At 41.6% G+C, this 20,277-nt stretch overlaps 1 protein-coding gene across 6 annotated transcripts in view; it reads right to left on the bottom strand.

Moving 5' to 3' along the window:
- Window positions 1–20,277, bottom strand: part of LOC106598065 (abl interactor 1) — a 55,919-nt gene that overhangs the window by 20,006 nt on the left and 15,636 nt on the right. For all 6 annotated transcript variants that reach the window (XM_045714468.2, XM_045714470.2, XM_045714471.2 and 3 more), the window contains exons 2-3: window positions 15,139–15,306; window positions 5,863–6,039 (exon numbers count right to left, since the gene is read on the bottom strand). In XM_045714468.2, the coding sequence (XP_045570424.1) occupies window positions 5,863–6,039; window positions 15,139–15,306 (345 nt within the window). The remainder of the gene's footprint in view (window positions 1–5,862; window positions 6,040–15,138; window positions 15,307–20,277) is intronic.

Below are 20,277 nucleotides of genomic sequence, written 5' to 3' on the forward strand. Positions count from 1 at the left end.
GTAGTAACAGTTGTAATCATTGGTTAACAGACGAGACAGAGTGAGAACTACAGTAGTAACAGTTGTAATCATTGGTTAACAGACGAGACAGAGCGAGAACTACAGTAGTAACAGTTGTAATCATTGGTTAACTGACGAGACAGAGTGAGAACTACAGTAGTAACAGTTGTAATCATTGGTTAACAGACGAGACAGAGTGAGAACTACAGTAATAAAAGGAAAGGGCATTCCCCAAATTGGTAACATCAAGGTTGGAAGCACAGAATCATCTAGACTGTCATTGTATGCTGTTGACTGGAGCAGCTCTAGCAGGGTAGGAATTTGATGAACTGACTTGTTGGAAATGTGGCACTATGACGGTGCCACATTGAAAGTCACTGAGCTCTTCAGTAAGGCCATTCTACTGCCAATGTTTGTCTATGGAGATTACATGGCTGTGTGCTCGATTTTATACACCTGTCAGCAACGGGTGTGGCTGAAATAGCCGAATCCACTCATTTGAAGGTGTGTCCACATACTTTTGTATATATAGTGTAGCTCACTGATTAAGAGTAGAGAGGGAGATCTGACTTCTCTATTCAGCCAATACCGATCCTTATCAACGGCAGCTAACCAATATCTAGCTTCTGCTAATACCTGCTCCCTAATTCAGATAGTGCACAGGTCTGTCTGTCAAATGCCTGATTTAGATTCTACTGGAAGCTAGCTGTTGTAGTCAGTCAGTCAGTGAGTGAGTGAGGTCTAATACGTGACTTGGGTTTACAGTAACTGGTGACAGTCGACGAGTCTAATCGTTGCGAAGCTCGCTCGGCTGTCAGAGGGAAGTATCTGACACTCGCCTCAGTCTCTAGGGGCAACTGTCTGTCAGCAATGACTGGTGGGGGGGATACCACGATAACCAGGGAGGCGAGGGGAGTGATTGGTTATTCAAGGTCCCGGGCAAGCCCCGAGGACTCCTCCTGCCTTAACATGGGGGAAATAAGCTGTGGGGATGAGCTGTTCACACACACACACACACACACACACACACACACACACACACACACACACACACACACACACACACACACACACACACACACACACACACACACACACACACTCATTTGTTTTGCTACAAAAGCTCAATGCATGTGTATCATGAGACTAAGCCAAATGTGTGGCTGCGGCCTCTGTAGAATGTAGAGCAGGGGATGTTAGAAGAACATCTACAACTCATTATCACATAGTAGAGTCACAGCCGGAGTAATAGAGACATTCCTTCATGCATAACACACCATGGAGACTATGACTATCAATGACAGAGAGACAGACAGATAGATAGATAGAGAGACAGAGAGAGACAGAAAGACAGAGAGGGAGAGAGAGAGAGAGAGAGAGAGAGAGAGAGAGAGAGAGAGCAAGAGAGAGACAGAGAGAGACAGAGAGAGACAGACAGACAGAGAGACAGAGAGAGAGACAGAGAGAGAGACAGAGAGACAGAGAGAGAGAGAGACAGAGAGAGACAGTGAGAGACAGAAAGAGAGACAGAGAGAGAGAGAGAGACAGAGAGAGACAGAGAGACACTGTATATAGACGTAATATGACATTTGAAATGTCTTTATTCTTTTGGAACTTCTGTGAGTGTAATATTTAATGTTCATTTTTATTGTTTATTTCACTTTTGTTTAAAATCTACAACACTTGCCTTGGCAATGTAAACATATGTTTTCCATGCCAATAAAGCCCTTAAATGTAATTGTATTTAAGAGACAGAAAGCGAGAAGGCGAGAGGGAGAGACAGAGAGAGAGTGAGAGAGAGAGAGAGAGAGAGAGAGAGAGAAATTGGGATGGGAACAGGTAAAGAGAGAGTGATGGGGTTAAAGAGATTAAAACAGAGGGATGGTGAGGGAAGAGAGAGTGATGGGGTTAAAGAGATTAAAACAGAGGGATGGTGAGGGAAGAGAGAGTGTCATATAACCTGTAATTATATAGGCAGCATGAGCTCCTACCACAGTTCAGCTTGCTTCTGTACAACATAATATGTCAGAAATAATATATCAAATGTGTGAGAGATGGTGTGTTTTAAATGTATTTTTCAGTGATCAGTGAGAGATGGTGTGTTTTAAATGTATTTGTCAGTGATCAGTGAGAGATGGTGTGTTTTAAATGTATTTTTCAGTGATCAGTGAGAGATGGTGTGTTTTAAATGTATTTTTCAGTGATCAGTGAGAGATGGTGTGTTTTAAATGTATTTTTCAGTGATCAGTGAGAGATGGTGTGTTTTAAATGTATTTTTCAGTGATCAGTGAGAGATGGTGTGTTTTAAATGTATTTTTCAGTGATCAGTGAGAGATGGTGTGTTTTAAATGTATTTTTCAGTGATCAGTGAGAGATGGTGTGTTTTAAATGTATTTTTCAGTGATCAGTAAGAGATGGTGTGTTTTAAATGTATTTTTCAGTGATCAGTGAGAGATGGTGTGTTTTAAATGTATTTTTCAGTGATCAGTGAGAGATGGTGTGTTTTAAATGTATTTTTCAGTGATCAGTGAGAGATGGTGTGTTTTAAATGTATTTTTCAGAGATCAGTGAGAGATGGTGTGTTTTAAATGTACACTGCTAAAAAAAATAAAGGGAACACTTAAACAACACAATGTAACTCCAAGTCAATCACACTTCCGTGAAATCAAACTGTCCACTTAGGAAGCAACACTGATTGACAATAAATTTCACATGCTGTTGTGCAAATGGAATAGACAACAGGTGGAAATTATAGGCAATTATCAAGACACCCCCAATAAAGGAGTGGTTCTGCAGGTGGTGACCACAGACCACTTCTCAGTTCCTGTGCTTCCTGGCTGATGTTTTGGTCACTTTTGAATGCTGGCAGTGCTTTCACTCTAGTTTGTGCATGAGACGGAGTCTACAACCCACATAAGTGTCTCAGGTAGTGCAGCTCATCCAGGATGGCACATCAATGCGAGCTGTGGCAAGAAGGTTTGCTGTGTCTGTCAGCGTAGTGTCCAGAGCATGGAGGCGCTACCAGGAGACAGGCCAGTACATCAGGAGACGTGGAGGAGGCCGTAGGAGGGCAACAACCGAGCAGCAGGACCTCTACCTCCGCCTTTGTGCAAGGAGGAGCAGGAGAAGCACTGCCAGAGCCCTGCAAAATGACCTCCAGCAGGCCACAAATGTGCATGTGTCTGCTCAAACGGTCAGAAACAGACTCCATGAGGGTGGTATGAGGGCCCGACGTCCACAGGTGGGGGTTGTGCTTACAGCCCAACACCGTGCAGGACGTTTGGCATTTGCCAGAGAACACCAAGATTGGCAAATTCGCCACTGGCGCCCTGTGCTCTTCACAGATGAAAGCTGGTTCACACTGAGCACATGTGACAGATGTGACAGAGTCTGGAGACGCCGTGGAGAACGTTCTGCTGCCTGCAACATCCTCCAGCATGACCGGTTTGGCGGTGGGTCAGTCATGGTGTGGGGTGGCATTTCTTTTGGGGGCCGCACAGCCCTCCATGTGCTCGCCAGAGGTAGCCTGACTGCCATTAGGTACCGAGATGAGATCCTCAGACCCCTTGTGAGACCATATGCTGGTGCGGTTGGCCCTGGGTTCCTCCTAATGCAAGACAATGCTAGACCTCATGTGGCTGGAGTGTGTCAGCAGTTCCTGCAAGAGGAAGGCATTGATGCTATGGACTGGCCCACCCATTCCCCAGACCTGAATCCAATTGAGCACATCTGGGACATCATGTCTCGCTCCATCCACCAACGCCACGTTGCACCACAGACTGTCCAGGAGTTGGCGGATGCTTTAGTCCAGGTCTGGGAGGAGATCCCTCAGGAGACCATCCGCCACCTCATCAGGAGCATGCCCAGGCATTGTAGGGAGGTCATACAGGCACGTGGAGGCCACACACACTACTGAGCCTCATTTTGACTTGTTTTAAGGACATTACATCAAAGTTGGATCAGCCTGTAGTGTGGTTTTCCACTTTAATTTTGAGTGTGACTCCAAATCCAGACCTCCATGGGTTGATAAATTGGATTTCTATTGATTATTTTTGTGTGATTTTGTTGTCAGCACATTCAACTATGTAAAGAAAAAAGTATTTAATAAGATTATTTCTTTCATTCAGATCTAGGATGTGTTGTTTAAGTGTTCCCTTTATTTTTTTGAGCAGTATATTTTTCGGTGATCAGTGAGAGATGGTGTGTTTTAAATGTATTTTTCAGTGATCAGTGAGAGATGGTGTGTTTTAAATGTATTTTTCAGTGATCAGTGAGAGATGGTGTGTTTTAAATGTATTTTTCAGTGATCAGTGAGAGATGGTGTGTTTTAAATGTATTTTTCAGTGATCAGTGGGAGATGGTGTGTTTTAAATGTATTTTTCAGTGATCAGTGGGAGATGGTGTGTTTTAAATGTATTTTTCAGTGATCAGTGAGAGATGGTGTGTTTTAAATGTATTTTTCAGTGATCAGTGAGAGATGGTGTGTTTTAAATGTATTTTTCAGTGATCAGTGAGAGATGGTGTGTTTTAAATGTATTTTTCAGTGATCAGTGAGAGATGGTGTGTTTTAAATGTATTTTTCAGTGATCAGTGGGAGATGGTGTGTTTTAAATGTATTTTTCAGTGATCAGTGAGAGATGGTGTGTTTTAAATGTATTTTTCAGTGATCAGTGGGAGATGGTGTGTTTTAAATGTATTTTTCAGTGATCAGTGGGAGATGGTGTGTTTTAAATGTATTTTTCAGTGATCAGTGAGAGATGGTGTGTTTTAAATGTATTTTTCAGTGATCAGTGGGAGATGGTGTGTTTTAAATGTATTTTTCAGTGATCAGTGGGAGATGGTGTGTTTTAAATGTATTTTTCAGTGATCAGTGAGAGATGGTGTGTTTTAAATGTATTTTTCAGTGATCAGTGAGAGATGGTGTGTTTTAAATGTATTTTTCAGTGATCAGTGGGAGAGAGAATCAAAGATGAAGACTGAGCCAGAACAGAGCTGAAAGATTATTTTCCCACAATTCATGTGGGATATGATGGCGTCAGCACTTGGCCCAGATCAAGCTGTCTGTCTCTCTCTCACACACACTGGTCTACTTGTACACACACGAATGTCTCACACACACACACACACACACACACACACACACACACACACACCATCCCACAACCTAACTCCCTTACTAAAAGGCCAGTTTATTGATTAGCTTGATTTAATTAATGAAATAGAAGTAATGAAATGGTAATAACATGGCTAGACAGTCCACTTACATGACTGTTCCACGTATGAATCCCGTACTAATTGTGTGATTGCCTCTGAGGGAAATACTACTACACATCGGAGGGAAGGACAACTGTGACCCCAGTTGATTAATTGCAATGAAGGGTGTGAAGCCTGTCATGAAACAGAAACCAGCACAGATACTGCTGTATTACAGACAGTATGAGGCACTAGATCAAATAGCTTTTATTGCTCCTGTTTGTAACCTGTACAAGTGAGTAGTGTGAAATGGAAGGGTTTTTTGCATGTCCCACTCAGAGTGGGGTCACAGCTAGGGAAGTAGCATTATTGACGGTGATCCTGGAGCAATTAGGGTTAAGTGCCTTGCTCAAGGGCAGATCAACCAATGTTTTAACTAGTCAGCTCTAGGATTCAAACTAGCAACCTTTTAGTTACTGGCCCAACGCTCTAACCGCTAGGCTGCTTTCCGCACACTAGGGCTGATGATGTCATGACTCCAGTCTGTTGCTTTTACTTTAAGGGGGAATGGGGGGACTCGTACTTTGACACTATGGTGTCTTCTTTAAAATACAGGAGACTTTTACTTAGACACTGTGGCTTCTACATTAAAATACAGGGGACTCTTACTTTGACACCGTGGCCCACGTCGTCCAGCAGCGTGTAGTCAATGGGCTTCCTGATGTACCGGACCGGCCGCTCCATGTTGCCGGGGGCAATGATCTTGTGCGTGCGCGACGTGTTCTTATTGGTGGTCAGGATGCCAATCTCTCGCCTCGCCACCTTCTCCTTGTGAATGTCCACCGTCTGGATGGAGGGATGGAGAGAGAAAGACAGAGATGGAGAAAAAGAGAGAGAGACAGAGAGAGAGACAGAGACAGAAAGGCAGAGAGATCGAGAGGATTGAAACCAGGAAGAGGAAGGAGTGCTGTGACTTTACGCTGTCTGGTGTGTTTGTCATAGATGTTTACTACAGTCTCACATCATTACATTTTGCTATGACTGTTTAATACCTCCATTAAGTCATGTTTATAGCAGCATTAAGTAAGCTTATAAACTTTTTATACTGATGGACTAGAATGACAGTATTTGATATTTAGTGGCCTAGGACATAACAGCATTATTCATCCTTTAGAGGTTTAAATATACGGTGCAGCTTCCTTCCAGTACTCTACAATCCTGGATCTGGGGACCGACAGTGAGCAGATTTTAGTTCCAGCCCAGTATTAAAGGGATACTGTGAGATTCTGAAATGTATCTGCGTGCAGTATGAAGGAAGTTAGCGGTAGTTTCACGAGCCAATGCTAACTAGCATTGCTACAGTACCTGCAGACATTTGAGTCATTGCATTAATGCTTGTTAGCATTGGCTAGTGAAACTACCTTTAACTTCTTTCATACTGCATGCAAACCCTTACGTGGGGGAGCCAAAAAAACCACAAAAAAAAGTGAAAAAACATTTGGGCATTTTGTCTGTACATCCACGGATGAGCCAGTCACACTTCATATGCAATGTAGGCTATGGGATGGTAGCTAGAAAAGTTCACAGACGCAATGCACACAACACTAAATACTTCCTCCAATCTAGCTAACCACTGTATTATAATTAAATCACAATGGATTAGCTTCATGAAACAGCTGCCTGTGTTAACTGCCCAGTTAGTGCAGTGTCCTTAGCTAGATAGCTAGCTATGTTGATGTTAGCTAGCTAGCGAATATGCTAATGTTAGCTAGCTAGCTAAACATTTGGGTATGGGCTGGCACTGGCAGTATGGGATTGTGGAGAGTGAATTAAACTGTTTCTTTGTCATCTTGCAAGGTAGTTATCTAGCTGTGGCCATCTGGCTAGTATCAACAAGGCCTTTCTACAAAATAGCAACATAAGCGTAGAATTTTATATTTATTTCGTTTAACCTTTATTTAACTAGGCAAGTCAGATAGCTTGGAATTTAGACCATAAGCAATACGCATGGATATGCATTGCCAAACAACGCTACTGCCACCTTCTGGTTTAGAGTATTTTAACAAGACTGAGTGGCTGAGGACTTCCAAGTTCTTTGCTGTGTGAATACAAAACAAATTGACTGCCGACACTCTGTTCAGAGGTGCTAAGTACTGTTGACAGGCAAACGTGTGTGTGTGTGTGTGTGTGTGTGTGTGTGTGTGTGTGTGTGTGTGTGTGTGTGTGTGTGTGTGCGCGCACGTGCGCCCTGGACAATGAGGTCACACTTCATTCACTATTCATCCAACTGGGTTAAGTACTCTTTAGTGATTCCATTGCTGTAGGGGCTAGAGATGGAGAACAAGTGCGAGATAAAGAGATCTTTAATAGACAGGGAGTTCATTTGACTCTCTGGATGACCTTATAAAGAAGTCCCTGAGGTGCTGCCACACAAACGTCTATGTGTTCGATACTACACATTTGTGCTGTGTGATAAAAATAACTTCTTTCCGGAGGAAACCAAATGGTCACGCCCCTATATAGCTGGAAACCAGCACAACACCCTGCCCATTTCCTGTCGGAGTCAGAGCGTGGGCTCACAAACTAAAAGTTCCTACAGAAAGAGGTTGGCGGAAGAGGGGGGGCGAGAGACCAACGGACAGAAAATGTTGACAGAAGATGAGAATGAAAGGACAGGAAAGAAAGGAAGGAAAAAATGAAGAAAGAGACACTGAAAGGTTTAGCTTTGTGTTTAGAAGTATGTTAGTTCTACTGTTTGTTTGTTCTACTCTACTTGTTCAGTTGGTCGTTAAAGGGGTGTTCTATATTCTCTGTAGATTGGATCTTCATTTGGTTGTGTACCACAAACAGTACCGCCATTAGAGAAGAGCTGCTAAATAATTTTGACCACTGATGCAAAGCTAGTGTAACAGAGGTGGTTCTGTGAGCTACGCTCGTGTGATGAGTAACCTTAACATTTACGTTTGCTCCCGGGGCTAATTGGGATTTTGGTTCAGAGGGTTAACACACAGCGATCTGGGTTCGATATCAGGTGATCTGGGTTTAATATCAGGTCAGTCACGCTTGTCTGTTGAAAACACATTCAACCAGAAGTTTGTGTACAGACGGCTTTGAGAGTGTCTAGACACAGCTAATGCAATCTAACTTTTGAGGGTACAACTCCCTCTCTCTCTAGCAACAGTTCTGGTGTAATCTCTTTACTCTGATAAACATCTGGCTGCCATTTAAAAGGCTGTTATCTCCCAGGAACAGACGGCAGTTCCGCTGTAAGAACAACTCGTTAACTACCAGCCAGTACATCACAGAACATGTGTTACATTGCCAAAGCAAGTGAAATAGATAGTAAACAAAAGTGAAGTAAACTATTAAAATGAACAGTAAACATTACACTCCAAAAGAATAAAGACATTTCAAATGGCATATTATGTGCAAATAGTTCAAGTACAAAAGGGAAAATAAATAAACATAAATATGGGTGTTTGTTCTTCACTGGTTGCCCTTTTCTTGTGGCAACAGGTCACAAATCTTGCTGCTGTGATTGCACACTGGTATTTCACCCAGTAGATATGGGAGTTTATCAAAATTGGATTTGTTGTGAAATTATTTGTGGATCTGAGTAATCTGAGGAAAATATGTGTCTCTAATATGGTCATACATTTGGCAGGAGGTTAGGAAGTGCAGCTCTCTCTCTCTCAAAATTCTGGGCATGTCTTTGGATGGGAGATATTGAGGATGAAGGCAAATTCATCTCGATTGTACCAACAAACAAAAAAAATCTAACAATTCTGGAGCCCTATTCTGTTGGTCAAATATAAACAATAATAGCCTAATTATCAACCCAAAATTCATGACAAACACTGGATTAGGTTGCATATCAAAATATCTTGAATCATGCATTCCTGCTTGGACATGTTAGATGTAACAAAGTATTTAATGAGTACCATGTCAGTACTCTATTACACTTCTTAATAAGTATTGTGAATTAATTTATTAGATGATTACACATGTTTCTATGTTTCTATTTGGTTATTGGATTTCGACCCAATCATGGGCTGGTGCCAGGAACTGAACAATGTAGTGGCACCAGTGACACCAGGGGAAATACTTAAGACTGGAGCCCTGGAGAGGATTTGGCCAAATCACTTCCAATGACTGTTCCAATTGCGAATGCAGCCCAATCCTTCTACACAGAAAAGGCGATGACAAGGCTAGTGGGTCGTCATAGAGATGGAGGAATCAGTCAGTCATGGAAAAGATGAATGAGTTCATCAGGGGACTGTTGACAATCTATGAGTCAAAGTAAAGTGTGGGGGGGGGGGTGAAAAGGATAGATGTGTGAACGGAAACCTTGGTCAGAGTGTGGGGGGGGGGGGGGCATTAGTGATGTGATTAAGACCAGTGACTGGTGCTTTTGGGAGAGGCATGTAATTAAAAATCTGCGTTTAGTCTTTGGTTTGGGGCCACCAACTCAAATATTGTCAGTGTCTTGATATAGATGATCTAGCTTATGAAAAAAGATTGCTGTTAGAGTGCAGTATAACTGCAGTATAGTACAGTATAGTACAGTATAACCACAGTATAGTACAGTATAGTACAGTATAACTGCAGTATAGTACAGTATAACTGCAGCATAGTGCAGTATAGCGACAGTATAGTACAGTATAGTGCAGTATAACTGCAGTATAGTACAGTATAACTGCAGTATAGTGCAGTATTACTGCAGTATAGCACAGTATAACCGCAGTATAGTGCAGTATAGCTGCAGTATAGTACAGTATAACTGCAGCAATGTGCAGTATAGCGGCAGTATAGTACAGTATAGTGCAGTATAACTGCAGTATAGCACAGTATAACTGCAGTATAGTGCAGTATAACTGCCGTATAACCGCAGTATAACTGCAGTATAGTACAGTATAACTGCAGTATAGTGCAGTATAACTGCAGTATAGTACAGCATAACCGCAGTATAGTGCAGTATAACCGCAGTATAACTACACTATAGTACAGTATAACCTCATTATAACTGCAGTATAGTGCAGTATAACCACAGTATAGTGCAGTATAACTGCAGTATAGTACAGTATAACTGCAGTATAGTGCAGTATAACCGCAGTATAGTACAGTATAACTGCAGTATAGTGCAGTATAACCGCACTATAACTGCAGTATAGTACAGTTTAACGGCAAGAGTAAATACCTTTTCTTCACCCAACAATAGCGTATGAAAATTGGAATGTCTTTGAGATGTACAACCATATCATTAGGAATTAGAATACAGTAGGTTTAATACATGAATTAATAAAATGTAGAATAGAGTAATTTAATAGGATCTCTATGTGTACAACAGCACTGGCCATTTTTTCATGAGACTTCTTTCTCCGAGAGAAAAAGGTTTATTTTTAAGAGATAATAATAATTGCTCGTTTTGATTTAAACATTCTCATTCATGACTATGCATTGTTGTTTCAGCAGGCGGCCTAACTAAAAGCCTTGTCAAATGGTTACTGTTGAAAAAAATGTACAACGACAATTCAGTATTTGTTAGATAGCATAGACTACGGTATCTAACTAATACTAAATTGTCATTGTACATGAGATAATTCAGTTACCAGTAGTTAGATATTAACTTAATGGGTAAAACCAACTTCAATAATGAGGAAGCTGTACTTTGCTGAGTGTCAAGTCATCTCATGTTCAACAGGTGGGGACAGGCCCCAGAAATGACATTTCCTAAGAGAAACCCCGCTGAGTTAATGGAGAGATCCCTGGAGCGACATTTGAAAGATGGGCAACGCTGCCCTATGCCCCTTTACTTGGTCAAGACTGGTCCGCTTGGTCAAGACTCTGGGGGGATTTTGCTACAAGCTGTTCATTGGAATTCATCTCTCACCAAGTGTGCAATGGCGTTTCACACCCAAACCTCCTCAAAGCTAAGGTTGGAAATCCCAATCCCTGGAAAGCCTCATTGATCAGCATGCTCTAGTGCAAACTAGACCGTAAAAACACCTGAATCGACAACTCATCTCACCTCCTGCGCTAAAGGTGGATGCTACATCGCTTCAACCGTGATCCGATATAGCCGTGATACAGTATATCTTCAATACCAAGGACCAGAGAGCTACAGAAGCTAGCTTATTGGTCTATTTATCATTTCTCTACAAAGAGGACTCATCTCAGTGCTTATACATGCAGTTCCATTACTAAGGTGGATGAAACACAGAACCTCCCCAACCCACAAGGGAAGAAAAATTACATTTCAATGTATTTAACGTCATGTAAAATGTATTTCAAATACATGTAGATACAGTGTCTAGTGAAAGTCTACACACCCGTTACACAGTTCACATTTTGCTGTCTAAAAATTAAATCTACATTTTCAAAATCATTTGTTTTTTAAATCAACCGAAGAGGTCTTGATTGCGTATGTCTTCACACTCCAGAGTTAACCCTTGGTCTGAATACTTATGTAAATGTGATATTTCAGTTTTTTTTATATATACATTTGCAACAATTTCTAAAAACCTATTTTTGCTTTGTCATTATGGGGTATTGTGTGTAGATTGATGAGGGGGGAAAACGATTTAATCAATTTTAGAATAAGGCTGTAACGTAACAAAATGGGGAAAAAGTTAAAGTTATTTTTTTTGGCCAATCTGGGATATGGCTTTTTCTTTGCAATTCTGCCTAGAAGGCCAGCATCCCGGAGTCGCCTCTTCACTGTTGACGTTGAGACTGGTTTTGCTGGTACTATTTAATGAAGCTGCCAGTTGAGGACTTGTGAGGTGTCTGTTCCTCAAACTAGACCCTCTAATGTACTTGTCCTCTTGCTCAGTTGTGCACCGGGGCCTCCCACTCCTCTTTCTATGCAGACAGTTTTCTCTGTTCTGTGAAGGGAGTAGTACACAGCGTTGTACGAGATCTTCAGTTTCTTGGCAATTTCTCGCATGGAATAGCCTTCATTTCTCAGAACATGAATAGACTGACGAGTTTCTGGCCTGTAATCGAACCCACAAATGCTGATGCTCCAGATACTCAACACGTCTAAAGAAGGCCAGTTTTATTGCTTCTTTAAATCAGAACAACAGTTTTCAGCTGTGCTAACATCATTGCAAAAGGGTTTTCTAATGATCAATTAGGCTTTTAAAATGATAAACTTGGATTAGCTAACACAACGTGCCATTGGAACACAGTTGCTGATAATGTGCCTCTGTACGCCTATGTAGATATTCCATTACAAATCTGCCATTTCCAGATACAATAGTCACTTACAACATTAACAACAGTCATTAACAATGTCTACACTGTATTTCTGATCAATTTGATGTTATATTAATGGACCAAACATTAAGCTTTTCTTTCAAAAACAAGGTCATTTCTAAGTGACCCCAAACGTTTTTATAGTACCAGTCAAAAGTTTGGACACACCAACTCATTCAAGGGTTTTTCTTTATTTTTACTATTTTCTACATTGTAGAATAATAGTCATGACACCAAAACGATGAAATAACACATATGGAATCATGTAGTAACCAAAAAAGTGTAAACAAATCAAAATATATTTTATATTTGAGATTCTTCAAAGTAGCCACACTTTGCCTTGATGACAGCTTTGCACACTCTTGGCATTCTCTCAACCAGCTTCCTGAGGTAGTCACCCGGAATGCCTTTCAATTAACAGATGTGCCAAAAAACATAACAATTATTTTAAGAATTATAGATACAGAACTCCTTTGTGCAATCGAGGTGTCCGATTTTAAAATAGCTTTTCGGTGAAAGCACATTTTGCAATATTCTGAGTAGATAGCCCAGCCATCACGGCTAGCTATTTAGACACCCACCAAGTTTAGCCCTGACCAAACTCCGATTTACTATTACAAAAGTTTGATTACCTTTGGTGTTCTTCGTCAGAATGCACTCCCAGGACTGCTACTTCAATAACAAATGTTGGTTTGGTTCAAAATAATCCATTGTTATATCCAAATAGCGGCGTTTTGTTCGTGCGTTCAAGACACTATCCGAAGTGTAAATAAGGGTCACGAGCATGGCGCATTTCGTGACAAAAGATTTCTAAATATTCCATTACCATACTTCGAAGCATGTCAACCGCTGTTTAAAATCAATTTTTATGCCATTTTTCTCGTAAAAAAGCGATAACATTCCGACCAGGAATCTGCGTTTAGGTAAACAGACGAAAGAAAATAAAGCATGGGGTCGACTCGGGCACGAGCCTGAGTCTCACAGTACTGTGACCAGCCACTACCCAAACGCGCTACTTTTTTTCAGCCAGAGCCTGCAAAGCCACGATTCAGCTTTTTTCCGCCTTCTGAGAGCCCATGGGAGCCGTAGGAAGTGTCACGTAACAGCAGAGATCCCCTGTAATGGATAGAGATGATCAAGAAGGGCAAGAAATTGTCAGACAGGGCACTTCCTGCATGGAATCTTCTCAGGTTTTGGCCTGCCAAATGAGTTCTGTTATACTCACAAACACCATTCAAACAGTTTTAGAAACTTTGGAGTGTTTTCTATCCAAACGCTAATAATTATATGCATATTCTAGTTTCTGGGCAGGAGTAATAATCAGATTAAATCGGGTACGTTTTTTATCCGGCCGTGAAAATACTGCCCCCTAGCCATAACAGGTTAATGCGTTTGAGACAATCAATTGTGTTGTGACATGGTAGGGGTGGTATACAGAAGATAACCCTATTTGGTAAAAGACCAAGTCCATATCATGGCAAGAACTGCTCAAATAAGCAAAAAGAAACGACAGTTCATCATTACTTTAAAGCAAGCGTCCCACCTAGCCCCTAGAGGTTAAGACATGAAGGTCATTCAATGCAGAACATTTCAAGAACTTTGAAAGTTTCTTCAAGTGCAGTCGCAAAAACCATCAAGCGTTATGATGAAACTGGCTCTCATGAGGACTGCCACAGCAAAGGAAGACCCAGAGTTACCTCTGCAGCAGAGGATAAGTTCATTAGAGTTACCAGCCTCAGAAATTGCAGCCCAAATAAATTCTACACAGAGTTCAAGTAACAGACACATCTCAACATCAACTGTTCAGAGGAGACTGTGTGAATCAGGCCTTCATGGTAGAATTGCTGCAAAGAAACCACTACTAAAGGACACCAATAAGAAGAAGAGACTTGCTTGGGCCAAGAAATGCAGACATTAGACAGTTGAAATCTGTCCTTTGGTCTGATGACTCCAAACTTGAGATTTTTGGTTCCAACCTCCGTGTCTTTGTGAGACGCAGAGTAGGTGAACGATGATCTCCGCATGTGTCGTTCCCACCGTGAAGCATGGAGGAGGTGTGATGGTGCGGGGGTGCTTTGCTGGTGACACTGTCTGTGATTTATTTAGAATTCAAGACACACTTAACCAGCATGTCTACCACAGCATTCTGCAGCGATACACCATCAACAGGACAATGACCCAACACACCTCCAGGTCTATTTGACCAATAAGGAGAGTGGTGGAGTGCTGCATCAGATGACCTGGCCTCCACAATCACCCGACCTCAACTCAATTGAGATGGTTTGGGATGACTTGGACCGCAGAGTGAAGGAAAAGCAGCCAACAAGTGCTCAGCATATGTGGGAACTCTTTCAAGACTGTTGGAAAAGCATTCCAGGTGAAGCTGGTTGAGAGAATGCCAAGCGTGTGCAAAGCTGTCATCAAGGCAAATATTTTGATTTGAACACTTTTTTGGTTACTACATGATTCCATATGTGTTATTTCATAGTTTGATGTCTTCACTCTTATTCTACAATGTAGAAAATAGTAAAAAATTCAGAAAAACCCTGGAATGAGTAGGTGTGTCCAAACTTTTTGACTGGTACTGAATGTGTGTGTGTGTGTGTGTGTGTGTGTGTGTGTGTGTGTGTGTGTGTGTGTGTGTGTGTGTGTGTGTGTCTAAGCCTGTGTATGTTTGTCTCTCCTGACCTGAGAGATGTGGTTGATGGAGGACTCCATTCGGCGCAGCTGTGAGGCCTGGATGTCCAGCAGCTGCAGCACGTTGTTGGCTAAGGCATTGATCTGGTATGCCACGCTGGCCAGGGACTGGGTGGTGTAGGCTTTGGTCTCCTCTAGAGCTTTCCTCTTGTCCTGGGCCTAGAAGATGATGAAAAAGAAGATGAAGATTACTTTGTCGTCCAATTGTACACAAGATGTAATGGATATGTTACTTCCCCTCTGAAAGGCACATTAGAGCAAGGAGAAAGACCACCGTGTACATTACACAGTGTATACATTCAATTCAATAAAGCTTTATCGACAGGCAACACTTTATATACACTGAGTATACCATACACTGGAACACCTTCCTAATATTGAGTTGCACCCCCCCATGTGCAGAGCAATGCAGGCTGGGTATGAGAGTGGAATTCACAGCCACTTCCGAACAGACAGGTGCACATTGAGATGTTTGCCTCCGGGAATGCTGGGACATTGGTTAGGAAGTGGGTCTCTCCCTGCTGCAACAGCCATTTGTCTGAGGCTACAGTCACACGCACAGCAGACCTGGGTTCAAATACTATTTTAAATTATTTCAAATACTTTATCTCTACTTGATTAAGCTTGCCTGTCTTAATGTACCAATAGAATAGCCCCTAAACTGTATGCCCCACCTCATCTGGCACTCCAGGCAGACTAGAGCAAACACGAAAAGGTATCTGACCGATTGGGGTTGATACAACAAACTAGAGGTCGACCGATTATGATTATTCAACGCCGATACCGATACCGGTTATTGGAGGGCCCAAAAAAAAGCCGGTGCCGATTAATCGGCCATTTTTTTTATTTTTTTTTTGTAATAATGACGATTACAACAATACTGAATGAACACTTATTTTAACTTAATATAATACATCAATAAAATCAATTTAGCCTCAAATAAATAATGAAACATGTTCAATTTGGTTTAAATAATGCAAAAACAAAGTGTCGGAGAAGAAAGTAAAAGTGCATTATGTGCCATGTAAGAAAGCTAATGTTCAAGTTCCTTGCTCAGAACATGAGAACATATGAAAGCTGGTGGTTCCTTTTAACATGAGTCTTCAATATTCCCAGGTAAGAAGTTTTAGGTTGTAGTTATTATAGGAATTATAGGACTATTTCTCTCTATACGATTTGTATTTCATATACCTTTGACTATTGGATGTTCTTATAGGCACTTTAGTATTGCCAGTGTAACAGTATAGCTTCCGTCCCTCTCCTCGCTCCTACCTGGGCTCGAACCAGGAACACATCGACAACAGCCACCCTCGAAGCAGCATTACCCATGTAGAGCAAGGGAAACAACTACTCCAAGTCTCAGAGCGAATGACGTTTGAAACGCTATTAGCGTGCACCCGGCTTACTAGCTAGCCATTTCATATCGGTTACACCAGCCTAATCTTGGGAGTTGATAGGCTTGAAGTCATAAACAGCGCAATGCATTGCGAAGGGCTTCTGGCAAAACGGACGAAAGTGCTATTTTGAATGAATGCTTACGAGCCTGCTGGTGCCTACCACCGCTCAGTCAGACTGCTCTATCAAATTATAGACTTAATTATAACATAATAACACACAGAAACACGACCCTTAGGTCATTAATATGGTCGAATCCGGAAACTATCACGTTTATTCTTTCAGTGAAATACGGATCCGTTCCGTAGTTTATCTAACGGGTGGCATCCATAAGTCTAAATGTTCCTGTTACATTGCACAACCTTCAATGTTATGTCATAATTACGTAAAATTCTGGCAAATTAGTTCACAACGAGCCAGGCGGCCCAAACTGTTGCATATACCCTGACTCTGCGTGCAATGAACACAAGAGAAGTGACACAATTTCACCTGGTTAATATTGCCTGCTAATCTGGATTTCTTTTAGCTAAATATGCAGGTTTAAAAATATGTACTTCTGTGTATTGATTTTAAGAAAGGCATTGATGTTTATGGTTAGGTACAGTCGTGCAACGATTGTGCTTTTTTCGCAAATGCGCTTTTGTTAAATCATCCCCCGTTTGGCGAAGTCGGCTGTCTTTGTTAGGAAGAAATAGTCTTCACACAGTTCGCAACGAGCCAGGCGGCCCAAACTGCTGCATATACCCTGACTCTGTTGCAGAGGTGACACATTTTCCCTAGTTAAAATAAATTCATGTTAGCAGGCAATATTAACTAAAGATGCAGGTTTAAAAATATATACTTGTATATTGATTTTAAGAAAGACATTGATGTTTATGGTTAGGTACAAGTTGGAGCAACGACAGACCTTTTTCGCGAATGCGCACCGCATCGATTATATGCAACGCAGGACAGGCTAGATAAACTAGTAATATCATCAACCATGTGTAGTTAACTAGTGATTATGATTGATTGATTGTTTTTATAAGATAAGTTTAATGCTAGCTAGCAACTTACCTTGGCTTCTTACTGCATTCGCGTAACAGGCAGGCTCCTCGTGGAGTGCAATGTAAAGCAGGTGGTTAGAGCGTTGGACTAGTTAACCGTAAGGTTGCATCCCCAAGCTGACAAGGTAAAAATCTGTCATTCTGCCCCTGAACAAGGCAGTTAACCCACCGTTCCTAGGCCGTCATTGAAAATAAGAATGTGTTCTTAACTGACTTGCCTAGTTAAAAAATATTTATATAAAACAAAACAACCAAAAAATCGGCAAATCGGTGGCCAAAAATACCGATTACCGATTGTTATGAAAACTTGAAATCGGCCCTAATTAATCGGCCATTCTGATTAAACGGTCGACCTCTACAACAAACCGTGCTACTGGTTACTGTGATGCTGTGTCAATAGAACATGTCCTGTATGTGCACAACGTATCAAAGCAAGTCCATACAGAAAAGCACATAGTGCAGACAAAAAGATTCTGCCAACAACACATACCCGCACAAACACAGATGTTTCAAAAGCCTCGTTCTTATGATGTGATGACATCACAAACTTGGCAAAGAATTGTACATAAACAATGGAAACACACACACACACACACACACACTCTAGCCTTCCATGACACTTTTCCAGAGGAAGGGAGATCTCCACACCCTCCTCTGTTGACCTGGTATCAGTGATTCACTCCTTCTAGACAGGACCTGGTATCAGTGATCCACTCCTTCTAGACAGGACCTGGTATCAGTGATTCACTCCATCTAGACAGGACCTGGTATCAGTGATTCACTCCTTCTAGACAGGACCTGGTATCAGTGATTCACTCTGTCTAGACAGGACCTGGTATCAGTGATTCACTCCGTCTAGACAGGACCTGGTATCAGTGTTCTACTCTGTCTAGACAGGACCTGGTATCAGTGATTCACTCCTTCTAGACAGGACCTGGTATCAGTGATTCACTCCTTCTAGACAGGACCTGGTATCAGTGATTCACTCCTTCTAGACAGGACCTGGTATCAGTGATTCACTCTGTCTAGACAGGACCTGGTATCAGTGATTCACTCCGTCTAGACAGGACCTGGTATCAGTGTTCTACTCTGTCTAGACAGGACCTGGTATCAGTGATTCACTCCTTCTAGACAGGACCTGGTATCAGTGATTCACTCCGTCTAGACAGGACCTGGTATCAGTGATTCACTCCTTCTAGACAGGACCTGGTATCAGTGATTCACTCCTTCTAGACAGGACCTGGTATCAGTGATTCACTCTGTCTAGACAGGACCTGGTATCAGTGATTCACTCCGTCTAGACAGGACCTGGTATCAGTGTTTTACTCTGTCTAGACAGGACCTGGTAACAGTGATTCACTCCTTCTAGACAGGACCTGGTATCAGTGTTTCACTCTTTCTAGACAGGACCTGGTATGAGTGATTCACTCCGTCTAGACAGGACCTGGTATCAGTGATTCACTCCGTCTAGACAGGACCTGGTATCAGTGTTTTACTCTGTCTAGACAGGACCTGATATCAGTGTTTTACTCCGTCTAGACAGGACCTGGTATCAGTGATTCACTCCTTCTAGACAGGACCTGGTATCAGTGATTCACTCCGTCTAGACAGGACCTGGTATCAGTGATTCACTCCGTCTAGACAAGACCTGGTGTCAGTGATTCACATCTCCATATACATTGAGTATACCTTTGGCTGTGGCGGTCACAAAATTCTGTCAGCCGATGATTGTCAAGCAAATAACTCTCACTGTAATTGACTGTTAATTAACATAAACAAATGTAGCATCTCCTGGCTTCCACACATAGCCTACAAGCCACTGATGCAGACCTTTGGAACTGTACATTCATATAGCCTATACTTTCACAATAAATGCATTATTTATTTTAGACAGGTCTAAAGAAGCATGGTATTAAGAAAATTATATTTCAGAAGAACAGAATAGCATACTCTGAGTTGTCCTTATGTGAATCTACTATCGCCCACAGTACAAAAGTTGACCTATTCTATTCTGTGCGAGAAATAAATATTCCAAACATAGTCTGGGACAGTTGTGGGATACGATAGATCCCCAATTACTACTAGCATCGAGAAACCTATTTTACGCAATGTGGCTGACGCAACAGATCAGAACGTTTAGCTTAAAATGTTGATAAAGTATTAGGCTATTTCTTCACATTATAAGCACAGCAATGCGCACATGGTAGTAGGCTATAAGCGTGAATGTTCCATTAGCAGAAAACCCCATTATCAAAAGTGACCGCAAATGTGATTATTCATGTAATGCTTTTATTATAAAGGTACATTTTTATGGTGAAAATGATCTTCCCCAAACTTGAAACTCACGCGCTGCTTATATATGTAGTTAGGCTCTACACCCGTTGTAAAGCAGATTAATGTGCTTCATTTTAAGAAGTTATTTGTCCACTTAGGTTGTGATACAAACCTTATTAAAACATATAGGCCTATGGGCTAGGCTACATGAGGTGTGCAACTATGATTTGAAAAAGTCACAAAAAAAGGCATTTTTGATTGAATCTTGCCTTTACATATACTACATCAGTGGTTCACAAACTTTTTATAGTCCCCTACCCCTTCAAACATTCAACCTCCAGCTGTGTACCTTCTCTAGCACCAGGGTCAGGGCACTCTCAAATGTTGTTTTTTGCCATCACTGTAAGCCTGCCAC

This window comes from Salmo salar, chromosome 03 (genome assembly GCF_965601325.2).
Source record: "Salmo salar chromosome 03, fSalSal1, whole genome shotgun sequence".
Taxonomy (NCBI): Eukaryota; Metazoa; Chordata; class Actinopteri; order Salmoniformes; family Salmonidae; genus Salmo; species Salmo salar.